General features: G+C 58.2%; 3 protein-coding genes across 3 annotated transcripts; all 3 read left to right on the top strand.

Moving 5' to 3' along the window:
• Nucleotides 1-782: 782 nt before the first annotated feature.
• Nucleotides 783-1250, top strand: LPMP_351480 (hypothetical protein; the record flags this gene model as incomplete). Its single annotated transcript, XM_010704783.1, has 1 exon — nucleotides 783-1250. One exon carries the CDS (start codon nucleotides 783-785, stop codon nucleotides 1248-1250), a length of 468 nt encoding a protein of 155 aa, XP_010703085.1.
• A 2276-nt stretch (nucleotides 1251-3526) lies between these two features.
• LPMP_351470 (hypothetical protein) lies at nucleotides 3527-20293 on the top strand (the record flags this gene model as incomplete). The annotated part of the gene is made up of 1 exon (XM_010704782.1): nucleotides 3527-20293. The coding sequence occupies one exon, from the start codon at nucleotides 3527-3529 to the stop codon at nucleotides 20291-20293; it is 16767 nt and encodes a 5588-aa protein (XP_010703084.1).
• A 951-nt stretch (nucleotides 20294-21244) lies between these two features.
• On the top strand, nucleotides 21245-21865 carry LPMP_351460 (translation elongation factor 1-beta, putative; the record flags this gene model as incomplete). The annotated part of the gene is made up of 1 exon (XM_010704781.1): nucleotides 21245-21865. The coding sequence occupies one exon, from the start codon at nucleotides 21245-21247 to the stop codon at nucleotides 21863-21865; it is 621 nt and encodes a 206-aa protein (XP_010703083.1).
• Nucleotides 21866-22768: the final 903 nt, after the last annotated feature.

Genomic DNA, 22768 nt, shown 5'->3' with positions numbered 1-22768 from the left:
CCCTCCCCCCGACACCGACCATCGTAAGAGAGAAGTAACCCAAGAAGAAAGCGGTACTGCTCTCTCATATCTCTGTTGTCGTTGTTGAAGAGAGAGAAGAGGTAGGGCGGAAGGGCAGCGCTTCTCGTGACGATATTGAGGGCCCCCTCTTCTCCTTCGGTCATACGGTTTGCTTCTCCAGTAGTCGCACGTGCAGCACGAGAGTCTTTCTCTCTGGGTTCGTCTCCCATTGCATTTGCTTGTTCGCGATTCAGTTCCGGCAATGACAGCGAAACACACGGCTCTCCACCTCCGTTCTTGCATTGACTCCCCACTACCCTCTGCAAGGCGTTCAAGGCGAAACGGAGAAGGCAGCTGTAGAGTTGTTATCCTGGCTCTCCACCTGTACCATTGTTGCTCCCTCCCAACGACCAACTGTTTACACAGCAAACCCGAGATGTTTGCATGTCATACGAAGCAACGCTATTGTTTGTACTGGTGCTCGGTTGCTCGCGACGTCGGGGTACTGAATGTTGGTGCTTTTGTAGGCCGCAGTGCGGATGGGCAGCGTCAAGTGAACACGACGCATCCGCACCACCTCATGTGTAGTCTTGAGCCCTCCAGGGTCTGCCTGATTCCCTTTCCCCTGTTCTCCTGGTGTCCAATTGTAGTGGCGCTCTTTCCTTTCCTTTGTGGCGTTCCCCTCCCCCTCTGCCCCCCCCCCAAAAAAAAAATTCCACGCCGTTCAACGCAAGGCTTCGGCGGCCTCGACGAGTTCCCCCCTTTTTGTTTTCTAGTGTTCCATGTCGGCTATCCCATCCCACGGCGCAGCCGACCACGAGGTTGACCCTGTGCAGCGCACCCAGCTGTACGTTCAAGACCACCAGCTGAATGAGCTTTTTGGGCATCTGCTCCAACTCGTCCTCTATCACCGCCCTGATGACCCGCGGGCCTTTCTCGCTGAGGAGGTGCGCAAGATTCGTGAGGAAAAACTCACCTCGCCGCTCTTCACAGAACGAGATCTCGAGACGATGTTTGAGATGATTGATGTGACAGCGCAGCGCTGGATAACGGTCACGCAGCTGCGCAATACGTGCCGCAACCTTGCGACAGCCTCGTCAACGAGCACCGTAAGCACCAGTGGCGGCGGTCTTACAGCAGAGCAGGAAGCTGTCATTGCCGCTGCAGGTGACGCTGCGGGACACGTTACCATAGAGAACTTCAAGGAGGTACTGTCTTCGCTGTTACTCACCAAGAACATATGGTCTTAGAGGCGGAAAGAGGGAGAGGGCATTATGTGCGAAGTGACTGCTTCCCTTCACTTGCAGGATGTGAATTACAATGTGTATACACACCACCGCTAGGACTGTTTAGGTTGTAGTGGTGGGGGAGTGGTGCATAGTATTCGGTTTGAAATCGAACAGTACAGTGTACTGTGCTATGCCGTTGTCAGGACAAACGGCAGTGAAAAAGAACTACCTTCCTTGGGTTATTGTCTTGAAGTGGCCCACTGACCTCTGCTGCTGCTGCTGCTGCTGGATGTGGTCACAACACTGTGGAGGCGTTTTGTCCATGCCCGTTTTGTCTCCGCATTTCCCCCCCCCCCTACCTGCCTCCCTTCCGCCTTGCTGCTGGAGCACCTCTAAACACCTAAAAAGCGATCTAGCGGCCTCCTCATTTGCTCCCTTCTGGTGCTCTCCGACGCTTGAGTGCCGCTTTTTGTGCGCACGCACGCTCCAGAGCAAAAGGCTGCACCCTGCAAGCGCAAAAAGGCATACCATCCTACTTCTCGTTTTTTTTCCACACCGTCACCCCCCCCCTCCCCCACCTCTGCGTCGTTCTCTCCTGAGTCTGCTGCCTTTGCATGACGAACCTCCACGCGGACATTTCACGTAGCTGATCTCGTTCACGCCTATACATTCGAAGCGCATACACACAGCGAAGCCGAAAAAAAAACAAAATAAGGAGCGGACTCCCCCCCATGGGAGTGAGTTGGCCTCTCTTTCCGCTACCCACCCACCATCACTACGGCATACATGGGGAGTGCAACGTCTTCGAAAGTGCCAAGTGCATCACAATTATCGGTAGCGGCATAATCGAGTTTAACCATATGACTGCTTCCTATTGCAGTTGTCCTCTCTTCTGCGCTTGTTTGTTTCAAGCACCCCTCGCAGTGGCTAGGAACAGGGCTAAAGACAGTGGCGCTACCTCGGCGTACACTTGGCGCGGTCTTTGTCGAGGTCCTCCCCTTCCCCCTGTCCCCTCCGTTTTTTTTTTTTTCGGGCTTTCATTTCTCACAGTTTTTGTGTTGGCTGTGTTTGCACCTCAATTCAGGGTGGGCTTGCTGGAGTACACTTTGTTTTTTTTTTTACTAATGTAGTTGTGCCTGTCAGACATCCTGCCCCCCTCTCTCAGATTGGTAGTTTCTCTCATTTCTTTCCTCGCGTAGGGGTTACCCACGATTCAAACGCCTGCTTGCGATTGCAGTGCGTGCGTAGCCTCCCTGCTGCCCACCCCCAGTTACCTCCACTCGCCTTTTTTCCCCTTTTGATATTGCGTTTTGCTCATCGTTTTTGTTCTCTCTACGTTTTTTTTTTCTGTGTCTCTGTGGGTCGGTCTCTCCACCTCACTCTCCGACTGAGTCTCCACAGCTTTTGGCGTGTGTCATCTGCGTTCTGGTGAGCACAGCAGGTGTTTCTCTCTCTCTCGTTCTCTTCGTGCGAGCGTGTTCGTGAGCCTTCGTCCGTGTCGTGCGTGTTGCCGCTGTCGCTCACAACGAAGCGGGAGGCACTGGATGAAGGCGCCTCCCCCCTTCTTGTACTGTCTCGTTCTTTCTTTTTGGTGTGTTTGTTGCACCTTGGCTGCTTTTCCCTTTATTCTTTTGCATAACGGCGGTCTCTCTGGCGGTGGTGTATGGTGGAACCGAAGACCGACAGCGTTTTCGCTTTGCAGTTGGCGCTTTGGAAGCTTCTCTCACCTCTCGTGTTCTCGAAGGAGCGCCCGTGTGACTGTGACTCTTCCGTTTCCTTTGCTCTCTTCCCTCCCCCCCTCTCTCTCTCTCTGTGTTGCCCTCTTGTCCTCTCCTAACGTCGGCCACTTCTCACCCTCTCACTCGTCACTTGGTCTTCTCTCTCCTCAGCCTATCCTGCAGTCTCCCTTTTTTGCTGATACTTCTTGTGTGGCTTCCCTCACTGTCGTCCCTGTCTTACCCTGAGCGTACGTTGCCGTCGTCTCTGTTGCTACCAGGGTCTGACGAACAGGCCATACATACACGCTTCTCCACAAGCAGCACTGCTCTATCTTTCCACGCACGCGGGATATTTGGTGCAATCGTGTCTTGGCCTCATTCGCGGCGACTTTGCTATTGTTGTTGTTTCTTTTTCCACTCCCTCTTGGGGACCGGCTCCGCTGTCCCAGTGCAGCTTCTCCGGGACGTGGTGTGTGTGCATCTGTCTGTATGGCAAGTGAGACATTGACACCTCGCGAAGACAAACGTGTAGTACACAAAAAAAAAAAACGGTGCGGTAAGATAGGAGAGGGACGAATAATGCTCGAGGCCCACGTTGCGGAGTTGCTGGCGACTCACCTGAGCCGCTTTATCAAAAACGTCAGCGCAGACCAGCTGCAGATTTCGCTGTGGTCTGGCAACGTAGTACTGAATGATGTGCAACTCTGCAGCGACGTTCTCGAGCGCATTACAGCACTTTTGCACTGCGAGCACAGTGGCAACCTGACCGATGACGCAGGGGTGTCCTTGCCAACTTCACCCGATACATCTAGCGGCGCATCTGAGTTCCACGAGGGCGGCTCGTCGAACCCCACTCTCTCCATGCGTATGCTACTTGCCCCCTTCACGGTCGTGAAAGGCATTATTCGGAAGCTGGCGATCACCGTACCATGGTCCTCTCTGGAGAGTGAGCCGGTGCGGGTACACGTCGTGGGGGTGGAGCTCGTCCTTGGTCCTCTGCGTGCGCGTCCTTTCAATGCCCGCGAGGAGAAAGAGCGGGGGCAGGCAATCAAGCAACAGCAGCTTAAGCGATACGAAAAGGAGCGTCATCGGCTTTCGCGAGAAGTGGCCACGGAAACGGCAAATCCGACATCCTCAATGAAGACAGTGAGCACGAAAGCAGTGCATGTGGGACGAGGCGCAGAGCTTTCTCTCGCAGGCACGAACGTCGCATCTGGCGCGTCATGGTTTAGCTGGCTGTGGAATTTTGACCGCATGAGCCACATCGCCCTGCGCAACGTACGGGTGACACTGGAGGACATTTCAATGCGTTATGAGCTCGACTACGAGGGTCTGCATCATGCCTGCGCGTCTGCGCTCTGCGTCTTTGTCAGGCAGGTGCAACTCACTACGACGGATGAGAAGTTCAAGGACGCATTCAACAAGGACCTTCTCGCGCCGCTGTGCAAGAGAATTCTGCTGTCAGGGGTGGTGGTCAGCACGCACGCCATCCGACAGAGTCTCTGCAGTGCAACCAGTAGCACAGGAGAGGGGGGAGATGCACCTACGCGCACTGCGGCAGGTGAGCTAGCGGGATGCTCAGCTGCGTACGATAGGTACGCGTCGCGCTGGGCGCATTCCACCGCAATACTGCGAGTCCAGACACTCCAGTTGCAGGCAAAATTAGTACCGCCGAGGTGTGCCTCCAGGAGCTCGATTGTAGAGGAAGCGCCGATACTCTCAGCGAGCTCCATTGAACTCACAGTGGCAACTGTTAGCGGCGTTGAAGTCGACTGGTGCTTTGGTCTCGTGCAGGTGTTCGAGTTCATGTGGCGCAGCTATCACCAGAGCCTGCCGTGTGCGCGATATCGAATACATCTGCATCTACTGCGACCCACCAGGGGACACGCAACCCGCGCTCCTCTTTTCGATCAGGCGTCAGAGCCGAGTTATACAAGCCTCCCACAAGACACTGTGAACGCCTCGCGACCGTCGGCACAGCAGAGGTGGAGGTTTGCACTGCGGTGCATTCGAGACGATGTGCGGCTGCAGTGGCACACCTTCGGCTTGCAGGACCGGAGGCAATGCAAGGTAGTGGAGGCGATGGTGCAATTCGGGCAGCTACGGAGAGACTACAGTGCGTACTGGAAGCGCAGACAGGGCATTGCCTGGGCCCCCGCCTTGAGTGCAGTGGAGGACAAGAAGTTGGAGTCAATGGAGCGGCAGCTGTCGTTGTGGCAGGTTATTTTTCTGCGGTGCCTTTCTAATGCCCAGCTGATTTTAGAGCGAGAGGGCTACGCACGACAGAAGGCCTACGTTGAAGAGGTTCGCCATCGCACTCAAAGGGGCCTACTCGGCTCCAGCAGGGAAGCTGGTGAGGTTGAGGGTGACCGACCCACATCGTTCCTGTGGGGTTGGCTTTTTGGTAGGTCGACACCCGTCGTCGAGGATGACGACGCAGCGCTGTGCCGCACGCCGTTGTTACCCATCACGTCTCGCTACGATATGTGTGCGGCATCTGTGTCTATGCATGGGCTCCCCTCTTTGGGCGACTTGGTGGCTCTGGAGTGGGAATTTGGGCGCCGCTACACCTCCCAGCACCACGCCCCATTGCTGCAGCTAGGAGCACCACAACACTGTCTGTCCGAGTTGGCAACGGAGAATAAGTTGTACTTCACGTTACACGTGCTTTTGTCGAAGCTTATCGTCCGCCTCGATCCTACCTATTGGCCTCTGATCACCGATAGCAGTGTGCCCGCCACGCCATCTGCCACCCCGCTGCAGCGTGTTGAGCAGCGTCTTGTCGTCCAGCTGCGCGCGGTTGAGCTGTTTTACACCACCATCTCGGACGATCGTTCAGACAAGGCGTCGCTGTCTTTCTTCATTGGCTCTGCGTCGATTGTCTTTGAGGGCGTCTTGCGCTCAGTCCTTTTGGAGTCGAAGGAGCAGTTCAAGGAGGACTGCTTGGTGGTGAAGCGCAATGCACAGCGCACCCACATCAGCGTTTGGGTGGCTCCCCAGCTGGTAATTTGTCAGCCTATGCACGAGTGGGCCTGGTGGTATGCTGAGGTATCCGCCTTTGCGCAGTGGTTTCGAGCGGTGCAGCAGGCGTCCTACGTCAGTCGAAACACGAAGGGGTTTCCTTTTGCAGTATCTCCATTTACGAAGGGCTCAGGAAGTGATGTGCACGACGCTGCCTGTGCTGCTGCTCGGACGACGGCATCGGCCTCGGGCACGTCGAGCCCTCGTTGCAACCCCTCACACACAACTGCGGCGACGACGCCGTCACGTGCGCCGTTGGCGCCACTCATGGTTAGCGTGATCCTCCAGTCCCTTGACGTTTGCGTTCCTCTTTTTGCGCATGACATCGAGAGCTCTGACTTGGAAATACTCGTTCATAAACCATCGGCCTTCTCATCAGGTAGGCTAGCGGGGCCGCAGCAAGCGTCAACACCTTACCATAGCAGCTCGACCGGTGGCAAGTGGCACTGGGGCTCATCCACTGACATCGCATCCGCAGGGGGCCACGTGAGTGAGGGGAAGCCACACGGCGAGGCAAACGTGCCAGGCGACGGAGACGCACCCCTTGCCCCGCTACTTCGCACAAAAGACGGTATTCAGCGCTTTTCGGTCGAAAGCTGCACTGACAAAGAGGAATACGCTGACTCGTTGTACTCTTCACATAACGGAAGTGTGGATTCCTTCGCAAGCGTCAAGCCAGAGCGCTGCTTCCTGAAGGGCGAGGCCTGTCTGGTGCTCTCAGTGTCTACCACGCGGTTGTGGACCGCCGCACCTCCGACAAAGCGGTATAATGGGGTTGAGAACGAGTACTACCTTTGCATCGGCGACCACAGCAAGGCGGTTCGCTTGTTTTGCCAAAACGGCTACCACGCCCACATGCTCACCTCCAGCTGGCAACGCGAGCTACTTTCTTTTGTGGCAGGTGAGGTACTACTCAATCCCAAGGAGCTCACAGTGTTGTTCAACAAGGGCATCGACGGTGTCGCTGATCCCGCTGTGTTTGCGTATGTGAGCGATGCGCTGCTAAAGCCAAAGGTTTTTGCTGCCATCGACGCGAGTGGGCAGGTGGTACGCGCGCTGACTGCCGAGCTCCAGCAGGCAGAACGCAGGCGGTCCGGCACGAGAGGCGCTGCAGTTCCCTGGCGGTTGACAACCTCGACGTGTGTAGAGGTGCGGGCAGACTGCGACTCGGCACTCGTGCTGCGGGAAGTGCCACTCGACTGCGCACGGCACATCATATCAGCTCTTTCTGCGACATTTTCCATGGTGCCGAATTTGCTGACCATGATGGACCACGCAACTCCAAGCGACGAGGCCGCTACTGGCGTTTTAGGTGGACGGATTGTTACCGTCGGCATGGGCGTGGCGCGTCTTTTCATTCGCTCTGAAGCGAATGTGGATCTCGCGGAGTTGGTGTTGGTGGCCCCCGAGCACGCGTCATCTGCCACTGCACCATGCTGCGGGGCGTTCGCTGTGCTTGGGGCAGCGGAACCGCACGCGATGGAGCTGATCTGTAACTTTACCGGCAGTCCATTGGATGCTGTGGAGGAAAACGGCTACCACCAGCTGCTGTTCTGCCCGCCGAGTGGAAAGGTTCGCCATGGGTTTCTTCTTTCTATCCCGGACATAACAATGACCACGACCGCAGGGCGTAAGCTGCTCACTGTTGAGAACCTGACGGCTATGCAGACCTGCGCGACATCCGGGAGGCCCGAGATGTCGCTCACGATCCAAACCGTGTCAGTGTTCTGCGACGCTGTGCTGGTGGAGCTGCTGGAGGTATTCGTAAGCACGGTGCGCACCATGCGGCCTATGACGCTGCCACCGGAGCTGGCAGCCAATGATCTGACAGCGGCGTCGCACAGCACGTTCGCGCATTCAGAGAGGCCGCCAAGCTTCTTACTGGGTGTTCACCCGATCAGTGTGCGCGTGCAAACAGCCCGATTTCAGATTCCTCTGAGCAGAGGCGTCGTCGTGGATGCGCCGTACGTGGAGGTGACTGCCAGTATAGGGGACCTTCTGTGCACCCTTGACCACTTGACAGGCGACACCGCCCGGGATGGGCAACATGTGCATATCGAGTTCAGCGTCTCGGAGGCGATGCAGCTCGCTGACTACATTGGCGGAGACCCCGAAGTGCGTAGTTTAATTTCGACATCCCCACGGAGTACCTGCAGTGGTGAGGACACTGCACATGCATTAGGGTGTGTGGTTGACCTCATGCTTCCCGTCTCATGCGTTGCAGGCGCCAACACAGCTACATCCACGCGAACCGAGGTGCAGCCGTCCATGACCTGTCGCGTCGCGATGATGGGCGGTGCGCTCCACGTGTACTGCCCGTTCCTCTACCTCTATGCGGCCGCTGCGCAAACGGATGAGCGAATTGTGCGTCTCGGCGAGTTGGCTCGATCACCGCTGTTGCGCCGCGGGTACACCTATGGGCCCTGCTTTGCTGATTGCACCCGTGGTGCCAGTGTCGTCGGCGGCGCTCATGTATCCCCGGCGGCGGCGGCACCGTTGTCACTCACGGTGGAGGTCACCATATCGGATCTGGATGTTCTTCTCGCCACAGATGCCGCCGTGCCGATTGACATGACTAAACCAGAGACCTTCTCCCTGGCCCACGTTAAGCAGATTGTGTGCGGCCTGCAACGGACGTTGTCAGAGTCGCCTGGTGCGTCAACCACACTGAAGACACGGACGCACACCTTTGTTGACATAACTGGCATGCAGTTGCTTGGCTTGCTGTCTGCCTCTTCGCATGATGTATGTCTTCCGAATGTGAAAATGCGTGCCGAGATGGGCTTGCTGCTTGTACCGAAGGACGACCTTACGGGCTACGCGTATCAGAGCGCCGCTCCTGCTGATTGGGCTTTGCTGGTGGAGGTGCACCCCGCCGCCGTGCCGCATGCACGCCACGGGGCGTTAATGCACGCTGCAGCGAGTAGCACGGCGAACCCGTTCTCTAATGTGACGATCCACCTGACCGCGCAGCAATGCTACAACCTTGCCAGCTTCTTTGTGTGTAACGTGGTCCAGCCTCCTATCCCTACAGCCAAGCATACACCGATAGGTGGTGGTGGGGGTCTGCAGCATGAACTGGGGGTCCAACCAGCCGTCAGCCTTCACATGGGAGGGCACAGCTCACTTTCGTCGTCAGACCACGATGCAAAAGCGTCATCGCACGAACGAACAACTCCGTCGTCGGCGGTGACGGTGCTTCTCACCATTCCCGAGGTGTTTATCGTGATCGACGCAGGTGACTGCGTCAGGCCCGACAAGAGCGTGTACCAGCCAACGGTGCGGTCATCAGCCGAGGAGGGTGAATGCAAATCAAGCGCTCCTGCAGCACCTCCGCCACCACTGCCGTCAACGGGCCGCGTCAGCTACGAGGTTGCGCTGCGTCGCGGAGCTCAATTGTACTCCGCTGCCGGCAGGCAGTGGTCTAGGCTGCCGGTGAAGAACGGGCAGTTGGGTGGCCTGGAACTGGTGGCGAGAGAGGAGGTGCTGGATAGCCCAGCTGGACATGCGAATGCGACGGGGAGAGTGAGGCGGCACCTGCTTCTGACAATTGAGGCGGTGAGTGTGGCGCTACTCGAACAGCTCTCTGGGCGAGCATCGAGCAAGGCAGACGATGATGCCGCTGCCATCAAGGTCGCTGCGGCGGTACAGCACCTCCACTTAAGCGTGCCGCACATCAAGTGGTGGTTGCAGCTGTACAGCATGTTTGCCGGCTGCAGTAAGCAAAGCTCCGCGGGACGCACGCCACACCCCAGCGGAAGTGTTGGCTATGCCCCAAGTTTCGGGGATGCAGACCAGAATGAAGGCGTCAGTGGACAAGGCAGCAACTTCTCCGGCAGGCATTGTGGGGTGTGCCGAGGTGGGTACGTTGGCGGAGACAAGACTGCTTGGTCGAAGTGTCAGGGGCATCAGGCGTCCCGGCAGCGTACGTCACGCCAGCTTTACGGAGCGGTCGAGGTCTTACACGCGCAGGCCAGTTTTTTTTCTGTTGGCCACACCAACGGTGATCAACGGCCCTGGTGCCGACTCACTGTGCCAAAGGCCAGACTGAGAGCGTCGCCTCTGCGGGTTCTGCAGGACGGTGGCCGTGCACACATGAAGGAGGCAGAGTGCATTCGTCGCGAGTTTATTTTCGAGGTTCCCCAGTGCCCAGAGTTACTACTCTTGCATGTCTCAGGGGAATCTGTTGGCACCGCTGGGCCACAGCCACAGGGGTTGCCCGGGTTCAGCTATGTCTCCGTGCTTCGTCTGCAGCACGTGGAAGCTCCCTCCACAGCGTCTGCCGTTCTGCACGAACGGAGTAGTTTCTGGAGGCAGGCTGCCGCGGAGAAGGGGAGGACTGCTTCGCCATCTCCACCGCTGTTATCGGGGCACAGTAGCGAGGCCTGCCTCTCTGTTCGCCTTTTGTGCGCTCCGAATCCCGGCAGTTTGGGATCGTTTCGCTACGGGCGCCGTTACCATGTAACGGATCTTACGTTGCACCGCACGCCTGCGCTGCAGGTGCGACTCCAACACGTACGTCTCGAGATCCCCGCCGTCCCTCTTTTCTCTCTTGTGCGCGAGGTAGTGCGGCAGCTGCAGGAGGCGCAATCTATTGAGGAGTTGAAACCGCTTACCCCAGCTTCGCCGTGCCATGGCAGAGAGGCAGAGTCGCTGGCGCGTACATACATGGGTATTGAGGCAGAGCTTACAGATGCAGAGGTGCGGCTCTCTGCAGAGTCTTCAGCTCTTGGCGAGCTCACGGGAAATTGCTGTCCTGCCAGTGGCCCCGTTTGCTGGAGCGTGAGCGTCAGCTCAGCTCGTCTGACGACGAGTCAGCAGCTCCGTAGCGTTCTCACGAGCACCCGAAAGGCTGCCACGCTCATTGGTGACGAGCCAAGTGGTGGGTGGGGAGTGCAGATATGGCACATGATACCGGAGGTGTTGTTTCAGGATGTGGTCCTCTCTACGAGCAGCGACACGCAGGTGCGGTGGGCGCCTCCGGATGTACGCACAACAGTGTCGCTTCCTCTGATGCACAGGATCATCTGCGTGCGTGCCAAACGAACCACTGGCGCGGACGACGAGCTCGACCTCTTATCCTCGTTTGATGACTCCCCACTGCAGTTGCGGCATCCCAGCACCACGAACCTTTTCCAGGTGGAGCCAGCAGTGGCGACGGCGTTCAACCAACTGAACTATCACGTTTTGGCGAGTCTCGTCGTCCATGTGGGTGCCGAGAGTGATGACGCTGCTGGCAAGACGCCTGGGTTCCAGGCTCCCGTGGAGGTTAGTCTGCCCACCATTTTCACGCTGGCATCAGCCGCAGCGCAACTGATCGCGTTGTGGCGACGGACTGAGGAAAGCTGCAAATCCAGTGGTGGGGCTGCAGTGGACGCATGTGCAGGAGGCATTCACGTCGGCTGGTGGTGTCGCAATGCACGGCGGGTTAGTGGACCAAGCATCTGGTGGGAATGCCAGCTGAGCTTCTCTGGGCGTCGTGTGGAGGTGATGTTAGGCCCCGAATCCGCCCCTTTTGGCGACAAGGCCACCGTGGCGCAGAACAGAGACTGTGTCATGTGCGTCTCTGTGGACGGTGTCATTACATTGCAGCTGGACAAAGAGGTCAGCGAGGACGCAGGGGAACAGGCGACCGTCTTCGACATTGCAGAAGATGATGCTAGCGAAGAAGACATTGGAAAGTGGTATGGGTGCGTTGACGACGAGAGTGCGGAGGTTGCAGCGGGGCATACGCTCTTCCGGCTTCGGACGGGGCCGCTGCATGTCTACGACGGCGCCAACAACCTTCTACTGCATGTTTCTGAGGTTGCCCAGAGCGGTATGACGGACGCGCTGGTGGCTGACTACGCCCCTGCTGAGGCGCGGATGGGGATCATTGTGGGGCAAGTTGTGGTGCACGCCAGCTCGATCACGGCAGCTTCACTGGTCTGTTGGTGGAGGGCATATCAGGCCTTGGTGCAGACATGGACAAGGAGCCCTGCCTTCACGGCACTATCTGCGGTTTGCCCGCACGGGAAGAGCGAGTCAGAGCTGACGATGGCCATCGAAGATGGACGCCCATCGAGTTGGTTGCAGGACATTCATGTGGAGGTTCACCACGCCGAGTTGCTGCTTGCTCCTGCAGCCCATGTGTGCGCACGTCGAACGGACATTATGTTCTCTCCAGTTGAGGCGGAGGGAGTCTCTGGCAGAGCAGCGGTGCTGAAGCTGCGCTGTGAAGAGGTATGTGTCTGCTCGATGCTACCGCAACCCGGGGCTGCCTACAACAGAAACCCCATGGTGTTGGCTCGTACAGCGTCGCCGACGTTAGTGGTCACGAGCGCGCCACAGCAGCGTCTCTTACTGCAGTACCGTACGCCGTTGGTGTCGATCATGAACAGCAACGGCCACAGCTGGGCCATGTGCGTTCACCAGGTCGTAAAGGTGGCGACGGCTACATTGACTGCCGTGGCTGCTGGCGCAGACATCGCTCCTTTTCAAGAGTTGACGAGCAACCCATCAGCGGGAGGTCCTGTGCCGTTCTGGGTAACGTGGATTCCCTGTGCAGAGATCGAGGTCCACAAGGCAGAGTTTCTGTGCATCGCACCCAACAGTAAGCGTACTTGTTTTGCTGTACCGGCGGTGTGCTTCGTGGCACGGGAAGCGGCTTTGCGCTACGTGAACTCGGCACGTTTGATCGACTCGAGCAGTGTTGGCACAATGGCCGGCATACGGCTGGAGTTGTCTGCAGTGATTTCGGCAACGTATAACAGCGGCAGCTCGGCAGACGTGAAAGCGCATCCCTTGCTCGACGACGTTATGACGACCTTTGTGCTCTCTGCCTCCTCACAGTCAGCGGCGGACCCGGTCGAGGTGACACTGTCGGTCGACGCCGCAACACAGCAGAATGCTGTATGCCTTCACGTCCCCACGGGTAGTGCGTTGGAGTGCACGGTGGCAGCGCTCTGGCTACTTGCACGAGGGCAGGTTTCACGCGGATACGCGCAGACAAAAGCGAAGAAAAAGAGTCCTGCGTCTGGCGACGAGGTTAGAAGCGGAATGGGGACAATCTGGCATGTGCGAGCAGACGTTCCGCGCGTGCTGCTGCACTGCACCGTGGAGGAGGGGGTCTTCCCCTTCTCTGCGCAGACGCTGTTGCCTCTTTGCTTGATCCACGTGGATGACATACACGTTGAATGGCGCACTCGGCGTGGCGATGAGAAGGGCAGTGATCGACGGCCGTACGTGAAGGTGTGGGTGACTAGCATCGTGGGCGAAACAGCCATCACAGACGCTACAAGTGCACTGAACGAGCTTGTCATGGGGATGCCATCGACGTTCTTGACATTGCGTCCGTTGGAGGAGGCGACTAGTAATTGCTCTCCCCGTACAGCGTTCGCCACTGGTGGAGCTACCAGCAGCTCCTGCAGCAGCAGCAGTAGCGCGGGTTTTTCTGTGGTACAGCGATCCCTCTCACTCTCAAGCGGGGGTGAGGAACATAACCGAGCAGCGCAGTACTTCGATGCCGATGATGCGACAGCTCTCGTGGTTCGTCTTCACATGCTGCATGCACACCCATCTATGGTGCTTCTCAAGGTGCTGATGGAGCGTGTACTACATCCCTGTGTGACAGGTATTTCCATAGCGCGCGCAGACGCATCTGCGGCCCACAGACTTGACGGGTTGACCCATACTGTGGTGCGCGTTGATTCTGCTGCTGCGGTGCTGCCGGCATCAGAGACGCTAAATCACCACGATGGGCGGGTGCAGGTGGTCGAAGTGGTGACAGACTGGCACCTCTACAATGACGTGCGTCTCGGCGGAGAGGGTGGCTTCCAGCTATACTTCCGTAGCACTGCTGGGCGGAGCGTGATCACAGTGCGCGGTGGCGCAGCTGGTGATAACAAGGCTCAAGGCAGCATGGTCACCATCTTTCTCTCTTTATTAGTGTGCGCGAACGGAGAAGTCTGCTCTGCCATACGTGTGGACCCAGACTTGACTGTGCGCTTCGAGAATGTTCGGGTTGTAGTCGGCGAGGAGACGGATGCCGTGAGTCAAGACGCAGGTGTATTTGAAGCCTTTGTGGAACTTGGCGAGCGATCTCTGTGCCTTCTGCCCCCTCCATTTGTAAGCGTGAGTGCGCCGCTCGCGACGGTTGCAACGGAGGCGCAGACGGAGGAGGCAGCGGCAAGCGACACCGCGAATAATGCCCCTGTGCCAAACGCGCCCACGGCAAGGCCGTGGGCGGTGTCTGTGATGTTCTCCGTCGACGCTGCTGTTGACTTCGACGTGTCCCTCACGGCTGGTGCGCGACGCCTTGCAGCGATGGGTGTGGCAAAGGCACGGTACCGTTTTGAGGAGAAGCGATATCCGGGGCGCACACTGCGCCGCGAGCATGAGAGCGAGTGCACCATCTCTTTGCACACGTGCGTCTCTGAAAGCGGCCCCTTGACGGTCACCCCTGTTGCTGCCACAGCCCAGCTGAGTTTCACGGCAGAGGAGAACCGCCTACGGGTCGTGCTAAACTGTGGCTCGACACGGTGGCGGCTGCCGCTCGGACACGCACAGGTGTTGATTGAGCTGGGCAGGGTGGCGTACCAGGCGCTCTACCAGATCCCTTTGCCTTCGCCAACACAAGGGCCATGGCATCCTCGAGCTCCAGGTGGCACGTTGGTGCACGGGCCCACACGGCATGCCACCCCGTTGGATGTGACGGCTACGGTCCCGTTGTGGGCGTTCACGCTGACCAGTGACACCGGCAGAGCATTGGCGGAGCTCCTCGTCGAGCAGGTTTGCGTGCAGTGCGCCGCGGACATCGACGCCGCCGATGTTGCGCTGACAGCGGAGGCGACCGTGTCCCTACGAGACTGTATCGAGTTCCATGGTGAATCCGGCGGACACCAGGATGCGACCGCCCTCCACACTACGGAGGACCCGAGCGTGAGGTCAGCGACAGCTGCGATGGCAGCGCGTGTACTTTTTCGTGCCCAACCCCACGTGTCCCTCTCCTTCACTCGCTTCTCCCCCGGCAGTCGCTCTTTGTCTGTTTCCGTTGACGTCGACGATGTCATTGCGACGCTGCCTCTGACTACCGCCGCGCGGCTTCTGCGGGAATCTACTCGAGAAATGGACGATGGTAGGCGTGTCTTCTGGAACGATAGTGGCGTCGAGATGGAAGTCGCGGAGTCGATACCGCATACGGCAGAATTTTGCAGCAGCCCCACGCGGTGGCACCTGGCTGCGGCCCCTGAACCGCTTGTACGCACGGACATTCCTGTCTCTTGTGCTGTGCTAATGTTGACACCGGTCTCAACCCCAGGCTACGCCGTCTCCTCTACTCTCGGTCGGAAGGATGGCGAAGGTAGCGGCGGCGTTGCTGTGCACGTAGAAGCCTTGGACGATGGCGCTGTGTGCCGAGTATCGCTTCCCGGCTACACTTCTGCGCTGGGAGCCTTAGACCTGGTTGTGCGGAAGAGTGTCCGTGATGGACTGGAGACAGTGCACTTGACAAGCTCGGTCGTGCTTGCAAACGTGTTCTACGCCGGCACCTCGGATGGGAGTGGTGTGGCGTCAGTAGCAGCGGGCATCGTTAGCGTGACTACAGAGAGTGCCCGACTAGTTGTGCCGCCGCGTTCAGCGCGATACGTCCCCCTACCTGTTCTTCAGGAATGTCTGACGCTGGAGCTGGACGGCTGCGCGTACGCGCCAGTCGCGAAGATGCTGACATGGGCGATGATGGCAGATGCGATGGCGGCGTTGGCTGATGAGTTAGCCAGCAGTAACGGCGGAAGCAGCGATGGATCAGGAAGCGGTGGTGGCGTGTCGCGGAGGAGCGAGGCGACTGCTAGCCTGATGCTCTACGGCAACATGAATGCCCACGAAAGGGGCAGCGCCGACAACAGCAACGGGCACAGCAAAACGTTGCGTGCTCCTGCGCTTTGTGATCGTGTGCGAGCGCTAGATCCGTTCACACTGACTTTTCCGATGCTTCTTTCCCCAGCGAGTCCGACTCCGGGGAAGTTGCTCTGCGGTGAGAGCACCGGCGGCAGCGATAACGGTGTCACGTTCGCCGAAGCATCTGGACCTGAGTCGAAGGTTTCCGCATTACACATCGAGAAAGCCACCGGAGCAGGGCGAGTCGTGCAACTGACATGGCGGCGCCGTTGCTCTCGCCAGGCCGTGCCACTCTTTACTGGGCGGCTCTCGCCTAGTGAGTACACGGTCTCCGTGGAGCCTGTGTGGACACTGTGGAACTGGAGTGGGTGCCGACTACGCCTTCGACTGCGAATATCTCGCGAGGAAGTGGTTAACTCGCCAGTAAAGGCGCCCCATACCACGTCGTCTGCGCCATCACCCCTGCTTGCAAGCAGTAGCAGCGATGTCGTGGCCACGGCAGAGGTGGAAAATGGTGCGTGTTTTCAGTGGACGCCATCGACGCTGGATGTTCTGCAGGGCACGGTGTTCTCCTTCTTTCAACTTCTGGCGCCTTCGCTCGCCGGCGACTCCGCTACTCTGCCGAGCTTGTCTCCCCTCGCGCAGTGGTGGTCATTCGCCGCGCCGCTCTCGTTGCAGGAGCCGCCACCATCGTATATACGGCTGGTGCAGGAGAGTGGTGTGACTCGCGGCGCGGTTCGCATCGAGCAGCGGGGTCTGTCAACTATCGCTGTGCGGTGCGCGGCGCTGCTCCGCTCGGCGTTGACACGACCAGTATACCTCCGGGATGCCGAGCAGCCTCAGCCTCTACTCGGGACTAGTGCGCACGGCTGCGTGATGCCACAGCAGCAGGTACCTCTTTTCTTCTCCGAGTATGTGACCACACTTGCCCCGCACGCTGACCGAGTTGGGTTCGTTGTGTCTACGAGTCCTGTAATGGGCGCAGGGAAGAGCACCGCATCTGTGCAGGAGACTGACGCCTACTACCTCACCACACCGACCGTGACAACGTTGCTGGTGGCGGATGAGCAGGCGGATTGTACGCGCTTTTACACAGTAGCCCCTATGCCCAATACGCGATGTGAGCGACCTGCTGCGCACATGCAGCACCATCGGAAAGCGGAAAACGACACTGCAGAGGGGTGTGTGCCAGAGCAAGTGCTCTCCTGTTTCTGCACCCCAGAGCCACCTGCGGTGGTGCAGCTGCGCTCATTGTGTTGTATCCGCAACACGCATGCTCACCGTACGCTGCTCGCGATGCCGTTTGACTCATCCGCGCCGAGCAACGAGAAGAGGGCAACGCGAGCATCGTCGATGGTCACGCTCATCCCTCCTGGCGAGGAGCGGGAGGTGACAGAGTTCTGTCCTCACACAAAGGAGCCTGAGATACAGTTCTGCTACAGTACAAGTGGTGGCCAGGCTCCGGCGCACACGTGGTCACCACCCGTAAAGTTGCTCTCGCTTGCCAGGTTGACGCAGCCGCTTGTACTGAAGCACACATGCGCCTCGTCTGACCTTCAGGGAGTGGAGACGGATGCTCCGGCAGAGATGTCGTGCTTCACCATGAACCCAGTGCCTCGTCGCGCAGGTGAGAAAGCCACATTGACGGTGGAGCACTTCCGTTGTCTCACTGTGCAGTCGAGCATGACGAGCGCGTATTTGTGTGTGACGGTTGGGTTGCAGGCCGCCCCGCCGGTAAAGATTGTGAACCGTCTCAACACCACCTTGCAGTTTTCTCAGTGCGCTTTGACAAGAGACTCGGACCTTGCTTCGCCACTGACACAGCGTGGCACCATAAGCACAGCCGTGTGCTCCCGCGCGGCGCGTCCTTGCAGCTACATGGTGGCTGCTGAAACAATGAGCTACGGCTGCTGGGAGGTGCCGACGCTAGAGGCGCCAGGGCTTCGGGTTACACTGCATTCCAACGTTCGTAAAGGCTTCACTGCTAGCCATAATGTGGATCTATTGCGATGTGCGACCTCGCCGTCGTCTGGGGCGCGAATCGGCAACACTGACGCCTACGTCTACGTAAGCCTCGACCACCGACTGTGGCAGTACACAGTGACGGTGGCGCCATCCCGGCAGCTTGAGAGCCGAATGTTGTCCCAGCCTCGTCGACTCACGCAACTGGAGGTCTACGTGCACAGCTGCACTGTCTATGTGGCTGCGATTACAATGCCGACGGAGGGTCCGTTTGCACGCCCGAGTCTCATCGCGCACGGTGCACGAGGCCGTATGCGACTGCGTCGTGGCGTGCGTAGTGGTGAGAGCACCAGTCGCGACACGGTGCCCCTCCACGCCACGGACGAGGACGTTCTCACATTCCTCAAGGAGCAGGAGATCGATGTCGTTCTTGTGCGCGTCCTCGGGTTTTACGGCGCCACTACCATAACGGAGCGTCACTTGATGGGGAGTGCATCGTTGGCTCTCTTGGAGGTGGTGGACTGTACTAGAGTAGAGGCTGCCTATCCTGTCCTCCTCCGGGTTGGTCCGCGTGTTGGCAGCGGGTCAGTGGCCACCACGGAAGGAAGTGCTGCTGCGGAGCCCAGTGCCGAGGCTGAACGAGGGGGCGTCGGCACTGCATTGTTGATGCCACCGACAAGCGTGCCGCACTTTAAGGACCCTTCGTGGCTTGCGGTGGAGTTGCAGCTTACTCGCCCCGAGCAGGCTGCAGCCGCGGATGAAATTGTTCTGCTTCCTGTGCCACACCTACGCGTCACCGTGCCGCTCATTGTAGTGAGTGCTGACGACGACTTTCTCTTCACCCTACGCACCACAGCAGAGCGACTCCGCAAGGACTGGGCGGCAGCAGCGCCTATCGAGCTGGGCGGCTGTGGATCTGAGTGGCGGGGCAGTCCTCTCTCCAAGGGCAGTGCTGTTGTGGCCGACTCGACGTCGCACTCTTCGCATTGTGCGTACAGCATTTTCGTGCGTACCTTGCGGATTTCTCCGGTTGTGGCGGAGGTGACTTACACCCGTTGTGGTCGCCGGCGGTACAACCCATTTCAAGGACTGGCGCAGATCCCTGGACACCTCATTCCCTCCTTCGAAGGCTTGCCCCTCTCTCTAAAGGAGGTGCGGCTACGAGAGGTGGAGCTGCGGTGGAGTCCGTCGCTCGTTCACGTCGCAAAGTCGTTTTTGTGGTCCCTCTACCGCACGGAGGTGCTGCTGCAGAGCTGCAAGGTTGTCGGCTCACTGGATGTGCTTGGCAACCCCCGTGCGCTACTTGGGAGCTGGTCCCGCGGCGTATGGAACCTGATAACGAATTCATCGGGCCAGAGTCGATGGACCGACACCCGTGAGTTCTTGCGCACCACCACGTCATCGACACTGCACTCTGTTGGGGTACTGGCGCGCAGCATCGGCAACCTAGCTGACACCTCACCCAGCACCGTCGCGATAAGAGTGCCTTCTGGTAGTTCGCCCAATTCTGCCAGCGGATGTGCCGTGCTCGGGACCTCGCAGCGTCGCGGCGTCCTTGGCGAGGTGCTGCACGAGGTTGGCGGTAGTCTCTCAGACGCCGTGACGAAGCCAATCCGCGGTGCCCGTGAGAGCGGCGTCAGCGGTTTCTTCAGTGGCGTCGCCGCGGGCGTGGTTGGTCTCGCGGGCCGCCCGCTCTTCGGCTTCTTTCGAGGTGTCAGTGCCACGTCAGAGTTTTACGCGCGTCTTCTGGGTGGGTTGGGCGAGCTGACAGAGCATGAGGCACGCCATCTGGGCCTGGAGCGCAACTACGTTGTTGTGTTCACCAACACCAAGGGTGCACCAATGTCGGAGACGACTGAGGGTGTGGAGTGGCAGGTTTCTAGCCCAGCTGCCGCGCCGCAGATGAGCGACGTGTTGCGTGCCTCGTTGCGAAGTGGTCAGGGTATTCTCACGCATGTCATGTACGATAAGTTCTTCACAGACGTTTCACTGTGGCGTCGCGGGGAAGACGCCAATGTGCGTCTCGCTGTGAACCGGGTCGGGATCTACAACGCGGCTCTTCACACGCCGTACGTCGCCTTGTGCACCTTTTTGTCTCCAAACGAATTTCGCTCCGCCCTGCCCTGTGCACTCACAGCCCTACTCACGGACAAACTCATTAGTGTGCTCGCCCCAAACTCTAACGTTGACAGTGCCGGAGGAACTGTAGACGTTGACAAGTGGAGCGGCATGGCACATGCCCAGTTCGCCGCAGGCGAAAGACAGGCGACACGGGCGCTGCTGGCATGGGAATTCAAGCGTGCGTCGCACATCAAAGCCTCGCTTGGGGTGCAGGCGCTGCGCGCGTACGTGACAGACGAGGTGTTTGTGCGCGTCTGCTCTCTCGCTGAGATGGACTCCTCCTTGACGACGACGGAGGCGCAGAAAAAATACTCTCTGGTGCTGGCCAGGGCGATGAGTGCCGCTGGTAAGCATCTGCTAACACCTTGAGGGCTCCCGAGTTGAGGACGGGAAAGCAGTCGGCACAGAGCCCCACCAGGCGAACGAAGCTTAGTTGTGCAAAGACGTCTATCACAGAGTTAGCACTGCGTCCTTGGGGTGTTTCTCTTTCCGTTGTGCTCTACGTGCGTTGGATGCACCTCCCAACACAGCCGGGTGAGTTGGTTTCGAGAGTGTTACATCGATCTCTCCTCGTTCATTGTTGTGCGTAGTCAGTGTGTCCTCGCTTGCATCGGTGTGAGTCGCTTCCCTTTTATTACGAGACGTAACACGGAAAGAAATGGTCTAGAATCGCGAGCACACACGGAGAGCGGATGGTGTCCGCTAGCCCTCACATGTGCCGTTACGCCTGCCTCTACGGCGGAAGGCAGCCCAAGCCCGCGGAGTGGTTGTGCCTTTTTTTTCTCATTCTCTGGAATGAGAGAGGCGGGGGGGGGGAAGAGGGAGAATACAGCAGGGGCTTTATGCGCGTTCGGGTTCACCACACCGCAGAATGGCACCCGCTTCCCATGTATCGGTCTCTCAGCACAAGCTCAGTAACTCTGTGCTCACCACTCATCTCTATTGTTTTCCTTGGGTAAACAACTCTTCTGCATCTTTTGCCTGTCAAACATCGTATGCGTCTGCTCTCTCCTCCCTTCTCCTCCCACCATCACTGACGCCATCACCCGTCATGGGTACAACACACCTCAACATTGCTTAACCAACCCAATCATGGCCACTAACATTCCCCCCACCTCACCCCATACACCATCGAACGGTGCGTATCTCCCTTTGTGGCCGACGTCCACGCGACTGTGATCATAATGCCACGTAACCCTGACCGAAGTTTCTTTTGACCCCTCTCTCTCTCTCGCTCTTCTCCACCCTGCCGCCTCGCTCCGCAGCCTGTCCTCCACACATTTAGTTCTCGTTGTTGTTTTGTCAACGTACCGTAACACAATGTCCACTCTCAAGGAAATTAACGGCCGTCTTAACTCGCAGCCGTTTGTATCGGGTTTCTCCCCTAGCTCCGAGGATGCCCGCATCTTCGGGGAAATGTTCGGCAGTAACTCGAACGTGATCCAATGGGTGGCCCGCATGGCTTCCTATTACCAGGCCGAGCGCGATGAGATGATCAGTTCCGGCTCCGAGAAGCTCGCTGAGCCTGCGAAGAAGGTTGCTGCACCGGCGCCCGCCGCTGCGGACGACGACGGCATTGATCTGTTCGGTGAGACGACGGAGGAGGAGCAGGCAGCGCTGGAGGCAAAGAAGGCGAAGGACGCGGTGAAGAAGAAGGCGAAGAAGGATGTGATTGCGAAGTCGTCGATTCTTTTTGACATCAAGGCGTGGGATGACACCGTCGACCTGGAGGCGCTCGCGCAGAAGCTACATGCCATTCAGCGCGATGGCCTCATCTGGGGTGACCACAAGCTGGTCCCGGTCGCATTCGGCGTCAAAAAACTGCAGCAACTGATCGTCATTGAGGACGACAAGGTGTCGGGCGACGACCTGGAGGATATGATCATGAGCTTTGAGGACGAAGTACAGTCGATGGATATCGTTGCCTGGAACAAGATTTAAACGCAGCCTGTGTTGCGCTAGCCAAATCTCCCGCTCTCCTTTACTCAGCAAAGAATGGTAGCCTGAAAAAAACGGACGAGCGCCAGGAAGAGGAAGGCGGTGGGCGGTGCCGCTGGCAGCGCGCGCAGAGCGTTTTCCCAGGAGAAAAGGGACGTATGGCACTTGTTGAAGATGGGCAGGGAAGCTAGGAGGCGTGCGATGGCGGGATATGCTCTTCAGTACGTGCGTGGCGTTGTCGCGGCAAGATCGAAAATCTTGCTGCCGCATCTCACGAGGTACGTGACGTTGAAGAGCAGGTGAGGGGGCTACGCATCCAGCACGCTACGTGCCGAATTGGGTCATGAGCTGAGTAGTGGCACCCCCTTGTTCGTGTTTCTTGCTCTTCCTGATTCTTTATCGTATTTCCCTTCCTCTTTCCACGGTCTGTTGTCCACAACGACTACTAGCCGGCTGTTCCCCCCCTCTCTCTCTGCCTGTCACTCTCTACGCAAGGCACGGCACTATTGTTTCCCCACAAGCCCTCTTCGATTCCTGTCTCAAGCATGCACCATGTCACTTGTTCTTTGCTCTTGTCCGCTCTGTTGGTCATCTTCTCGGTTGCTTGTCCCTGCTGACACTCGGAAGGCGCAAAGGAAATGTGGAACACCGATGCCCATTTCCGATTTCTTTTCTTCTTTCGGCGCCGCCCTGAGTCTCGCTCCCCCCTCCCCGCGTTCGAAAAAAAGGAGACGCATCCAAAAGCAAAAAGAAACAAAACTGAACGCCCTACTGACACCAACAACCTGAAGGGCACACGTGCAGAGAACGGTCGTTGCTCTTTGGCTGTTCTTCCTGTGTTTCTTCTCCTTTTCTGTAGTCGTCGTTTCAGTTTGATCAAGCGCGGAACATCGACACATGCAGAGA

This window comes from Leishmania panamensis (genome assembly GCF_000755165.1).
Source record: "Leishmania panamensis strain MHOM/PA/94/PSC-1 chromosome 35 sequence".
In the NCBI taxonomy this organism is placed as follows: domain Eukaryota; phylum Euglenozoa; class Kinetoplastea; order Trypanosomatida; family Trypanosomatidae; genus Leishmania; species Leishmania panamensis.
The sequence above is the reverse complement of the archived record's forward strand: the minus strand, read 5'-3'. Positions and strand labels throughout refer to the sequence as shown.